The following is a 6,478-nucleotide window of genomic DNA, read 5'->3' as shown; positions in this document are numbered from 1 at the left end:
AAACGTTGTAAAAAAAGTCATCGGATAGTATGCCATAAAAATATTGTTGAAACGTCATAAAGATTTGTGCATGTAACGAGAATAGCATGTCAGAAAAAGGTCACATTACTGTTAATTTTGTTGCTGTTTTATAATAAATGATTTTTAAAATATATATAGACATATAGTGTTCAGTAGTATCTCTTAAATGTCAAGGACACCCAGATCCTCCAATGCGTTTCTCTTATAATAACCTGTTACTTGTTCATATTTCACAAGAAATCGTATTGGATTTATTAGTTAAAAAAATCTAAAAATAATACATTGCAAAATATGTCAAATCATAGCATGTTGAAATAAAAATAAATTAAAAACCACATGAATCACCTCGAAAATATCAGCAAATGTTTATAATATAGCATTTCAAAATGTTGCAAAAGCATGTTGAAAATGTCTGATAAAAAGTCATGGCTTGATGTGAAGAAAAGAAGTCATGTCGAAAGCGTGGAAACCGTCAGAGAAGACTTCAAAGTACCGAACGTCAGGACACATCCTGTGGATTTTTACTGTAAAACCACCTCAACTTCACATTCAAATCAGTCCATATTAGGGCTACTGAGAAAGTTTCAGTTTTAGGTTATATTACAATCCACTTAGGTTTAACATTAATATGTTACACAGAGTCCCTTAACATAAATGATATGCTCTTTATTTGTAAGATAACTCACACTGACATTAATGTTAACATAACGATTCAATTTGCTCATTAAATTATTTTTGAAAATAATTTGTTTTACTGCCTGGGTGATATACCCACTGCTATATTCCTAATACACAAACGCCTCCATAAAATCACATTATACAATTCTTCCAAAGCCTTTTAAAACCTATTGGGGCAATGTAACCCTGAAATGATCTCGGCCTTGATGTAAACACTACACGCATACACAATCTGCACTAGAACTACACACAGACTGAAATCAGGAGACAGAGGGAGAGAGGGATATTGGTTTTGAATCTCATATCCTGTTTTATTGTTCAAATATGGCAGGACAAGATGTACAACACAGTACAACCAACACACCCATCAGACCATCAGACGTACACACGGACAAATGGAAGGACAAACAGAGGGGACGTTCACACGCACACAGTCGCCATGATTGATAGAGACAGAAATTTCTCTGGGGAACCACTGATCAAACTTTGTGAACCCGCTCTCTCACACACACACACACACACACACACACACACACACACACACACACACACACACACACACACACACACACACACACACACACACACACACACACACACACACACACACACACACACACACAAATGAACAGACTTATCGTACAGACCAACAGGATTACTTGTGTGTTAAAGGGGATTTTAGGGATATTAAGGATCCGGTGACAGAAGCAAGATAAAAACAAATACGTTCAAAGTCCACCTTTAGACAAAATTAACCTTTGTAACGTTTCAATGAGCCCACAGCGGCAAGACTTAAGTGGATGACGAAGCGATGAGAGCACATTTTACAGCTCCACCTGTTCGCACTCCAGGGAAATAAACCTCTCGTGGCTGGAAATCTAGGCTGGCAAAGTCCCTGCCTCTCGGATATCGATTTTTCTGAGAGTGGAAATGACAGGAATTGAGCTTCATGGTGGACAATTTCTTACAATTAACTCAATAATCCTTTAAGTCTTTAGCCACAGGTTAACATCGACTTTGGCAAATCTCACAACAAAAATAGCGACAGTTACCTTAAAAGGCTACCTATGGGTCGTCACCTTAAGCACTTACAGAAAAGTGGGACGTGAGGCCCCTTTAATAATCAGTGATTTGATTGAACAGCATGAATATACATTTAGCTGCTCATTAAAAAGTGAAACAAAAGACAATTAAAACATCATTTTGTGTTTTTGCCACCTTTCAATGCAAACAGAACGCTCTTTTTCTCATTTCAAAGTCAAACATCTTTTCACGTAGAATTCATTTCTCTAACGGTGACGGCAAAGCATTATAAATAATAGTTAGAAAGGATAAAACAACAGTTAATAAATCATTTATCTCAGAGCTGTATCACAGGGAAACCCAGTTTAAATAAAAATCAGACAATCCCCCTGAACATCTTCACTGTTCAATATTTTTTCTCCATGGATTTCATGAGCTATCAGGTCAGATGGAGTGAGCGGAAAAGGCCAATTTAATTTTCAAGTTAAAGCAAAGATAAAAGTATTGAAGACGGTGAAAAGAAAAGCAGGAGGGCTTTCAGCTGACAGCAGAGATTGTCTGAGTTAACCTCCCCGACATCAGCATCACCATGTTGCTTGGCTATAAATGTGTTCGGTAGAGTAAAAACTGCTCGGATTAGCATAAATATTTCCAATAACTGAGCCTCCAACAGCCAGACTTCAGAATTATTAAATAATGGATTTTTCACAAAGAAATCACGGAACAATATAGTGTGTGAACAAAAGATAATGTATATACGGTCAGGCAGAAAGCGTGTGTTAATAGCTTGTAGCATTGTTGTGATTTAAAGAAGCAGGTCATTAATGGAGGAACAATGCTCTCTTGTAGTGTCATGTTGGGAGTGTTATTTTCTCTTCTTCATCCACTATAAGTATCTCCAATCCTGCTGTAAAGTACGTTTATTAGTGAAAAATAAATAAATATGATACCAGTCTGTCTGTTCCCACAGCGTTGGGGTAAAAAGAGGGTATCACTTTGTTTGTGTTAGGAAATTTGACTTCAGAGCTTATGACTGATTTTAAGTTGCTGATTGTCTCAGTGCTACCCTGGCAGGAAACACCACAACTGGTATATATAATACATTTCTCTAAACAACTTAGTGTGGTATGTGCAGACAAACATGTGTAAAAAGTCAAATTAAATGCTGGAAGTTTACAATTTTCTGTGGAAAGTGCTTTTAACCACTGCAAAATACAACAAAAACCTTCACTGATGCAGTCCAACATCCCACTTGAGTTTGTAGAATCCTGTCACAGCGAAGTCAAACCAGCTCTTTTATTAACATTTCTCCTCCAGCCACAAAGATGAACAAGTCATCTTTTGACAATGAAGACAGCATAAAAAGCAAAGTGGAGGAGAAATATGTTTTTGTTTTCACTGGAAAATTATGGATATTGACTATTTTAAGTGCAGGTGTTTACAAAACATGACATATTCTAAACGGGCAGTTTTGTGAGTGGCAGGTCAAAGTGAACCTTACATGTGCACGAGTCTCTACAGGAGTGCTTTCTAAGTTTGTCTTTCAAACGCAGACCCAAAGCTGAGTGAGGATCTTGGGTCAAGGCCCCTGCTGTAGGATGTAGTGAGTTAAATAACAGGCTTAGGTAGGCTGGCCCTGTTTGGACGGTCACTTAGCACCGAACACAAGCTACATTATTTATTAAACCGGCACTGTGACAAGCCAGGTCAGTTGGGCGGGTAGCTAGCATGACTGGCTAGCCGCTGTGGTGGGCTCGCTGGGTTAGCTCGTCAGCTAGTTGGCGTGTTCAGGCTTTGTGCCCAGGGCTCACTGACTCTTCTCCTGTTGAGCCTGGGCCTGGATGATGTTTTCCAGGCGGCAGGTTTCTCAGTCTCTGTACCTCAGTCCAATGATGTCACTTCCTGTAGTCAGTGGTGGAGTTAGCTGTAGTGTCCGTCTTTGTTTCTTCAGTGTTTCCAGGGGGCTGCGGTGCTCCCCCGTTTTGAAGTGTTTCTTGTTTGTACTGTAGCAAGGCGCGATTGACAGCATCCTCGACCAATCGCCGGCTCACCCTCAGTAGCTCCGCCTCGTCGGGCTCAGACCGGCGACGCCCACCTGAGATAAACAGGCACAAAATAACAATATTAACAAAACATTCACAAAAGTGTATAATCAGATCGAGAGTCCTCTTTCTGGCTAAGGGTTAGGTACATAATTAGAAGTTACACCTCAATGTATGGAGTTATTGTATCAACACACAGACACCCATAATCCATATAAAGCATAAAAGATCTGATCGTGATTATAGCATTGTGAAATGTATCCTATCGTGGGGCCTCTGGTGATTCCCAAACCTTCCATCTGATAAATAAAAGTCCACATTTGACTCTATTTTACCTCTGTTTTTGGTCTCCTCCAACTCGGCTCTCAAGCTGCTAAATGTTCAGCTTTTCTATCTGCTATCCTTCGGACACTTCTCCTCAAACAAGGCTGATGATTGTGCACCAAAACAGTTCAGTTGGATTTCAAGTAAATTAAGTATTATGCCCCTATAAAACTACTCTGGGATATGGTTGATATGTATGGGTCTACCTAAATTCTGAACAAAGCTCTATTTGTGTTTTAACTTTTTAAAGTTTTTTTGGCCTGAGACCAATAATGAATTAAGAAGTTTCGCTAAAAATACATCTTTGCGGTACTATCGTGTTAGAAGACACTGCAAATGTGTTTATACCGGCGTTTACCATCATGCGCTGACACAAAAAGGAATAGTGGAACAGTATTGCAATTCTAATAATGTTAAACATGATATTAACGTAGAATTTAAAGGAGATTTCCTGCTGCGTTTATGGCAATAGCTGGAGGTTAGCTCCACTGCTGTAAATGTGACAGGAATGACATATAAAAAATCCTAACTATGGCGATATTAAAGGTAATAAAACTCCACAAAGAATTTGAATGTAACTGAACGCCTCCCCTTGTGTTTAAGTGTTATTGCATTTGATACCAGGGCTGATTTATTTCTTCTTCCAGTAGGTTTCAAACAAACACAACAGAAGAAAGCTATAAATCTGACAATGAAACATGAGTATATACTCACTGAACCCAGCAACAATAGATTGAATCTGACACAAGATATCACAAGTAGAGCAGATAATAACAGTTGAGGTAAACAACAATCCCCCAGCTCTTTTCTTCATGCATTTTAAATGTAATGAACCTCCTGGAGTTATTGAAGGCTATTTAACACACAGTTGGTTTTGCTTTCGCTACAGGCACAATAGCAGAGAAAAAGACAGGGCGCTGGATGAGGAGTCAGAAAACAACATAGGAAAACAAAGATGGGCAGAAAGTCAATAATTCATGGAGGAAGACAGTTAAGGCAAGAGGGACAGCCTGCACTGAGCATTCAGAATAATAATGAAGAATCACTCAGCCATGCAGTCTCCCAGGACGCTCGCATCTGGTTTCCAAAACACAATATGACCTTCTCAATATTTTTGATTAGCGAGCAAAATCCCCAAGATTACCTTTTATACCAAAAAATCCCACTGGGCCCACAGGTTTGTTTACATTTGAAAGCAGCGCGGTGCTATATGGTATTATTCATAAAAGAAGGAGACAGATCATGAGTTAGTTCTGCGTGCATTTTGACTGTTATTGCAATAACATGCACGGCTTTTTACCAAACAGAGGTTTTTCTTGTTTCTATAGAATACAATTTGTACCGAGACATGTCGGCAGCACAGCACAACCTTCATTCAATCAGTACGCTTTTTTTATTCTAGGCTAGGGGTTATATCGGGGGTTTATACCAGGGGTATTCAAATCAAATTCAATGAGGTCCAGTTAGAAAAAATGTCCTTAAGCAAAGGTCAGGAACATCGTAATGTCTAACTTGCTTTATTAATTAGTGGGAAATACAGCTCCGGAAAAAAATTAAGAGACCACTCCAAATGTTTCTTAAATCTTTACCTCTACATGTACGGCAGCCATTCCAGTGTTTGTTGAAATCCAACACAGAGAAAAAATGTCATTAGTTTACACACTGCCTGGCCAAAAAAAAGGTCACACTCGCCTTTAGCTTCGATTACGGCACGCATTCGCTGTGACATCGTTTCCACAAGCTTCTGCAATGTCACAATATTTATTTCTGTCTTGCATTATTTTTTCGCCAAGATCTTGTATTGATGACTGGAGATTCAGACCACTGCGCAAAGTCTTCTCCAGTACATCCCAAAGATTCTCAGCCGGGTTCAGGTCTGGACTCTGTGGGGGCCAATCCATGTGTGAAAATTATGTCTCATGCTCCCTGAACCACTCTTTCACACTTTGAGCCCGATGGATCCTGGCATTGTCATCTTGGAACATGCCTGTGCCATCAGGGGAAAACAAATCCATTGATGGAATAACCTGGTCATTCAGTATATTCAGGTAGTCAGCGGACCTCATTCTTTGGGCATGTTGCTGAACCTAGACCAGACCAACTGCAGCAACCCCAGATCACAGCACTGGCCCCCATGGGCTTGTGACCTTTTTTTGGGCCGGGCAGTGTAGAATACAATGAAAAACTGACTAATTTCACTCAAAGACAGTTATAAATAATAAAACAACAGAAAATGATAATTCTGAAGTGGACTCTTAATGTTTTTCCGGGGATATATACAGTATATTGAAGTAGCTGTATTAACAGCTGCATGTTAACAAAAAGTTACTGAAAAATCGAAAACATCTATCACTTTGAACTATACAGACATATAATACTGTAGATATGTA

At 39.2% G+C, this 6,478-nt stretch overlaps 1 protein-coding gene across 1 annotated transcript in view; it reads right to left on the bottom strand.

The window, feature by feature from the left end:
- Nucleotides 1–985: 985 nt before the first annotated feature.
- LOC134876922 (A-kinase anchor protein 7-like) overlaps nt 986–6,478 on the bottom strand; it is a 44,883-nt gene continuing 39,390 nt past the window's right edge. Inside the window, 1 exon segment of the mRNA XM_063902179.1 lies at nt 986–3,817. Within this exon segment, the coding sequence (XP_063758249.1) occupies nt 3,618–3,817 (200 nt within the window). The 3' untranslated portion in view covers nt 986–3,617.

This window comes from Eleginops maclovinus, chromosome 15, assembly GCF_036324505.1.
Source record: "Eleginops maclovinus isolate JMC-PN-2008 ecotype Puerto Natales chromosome 15, JC_Emac_rtc_rv5, whole genome shotgun sequence".
Lineage (NCBI taxonomy): Eukaryota > Metazoa > Chordata > Actinopteri > Perciformes > Eleginopidae > Eleginops > Eleginops maclovinus.
This window is presented reverse-complemented; position numbering and strand designations above follow the sequence as displayed.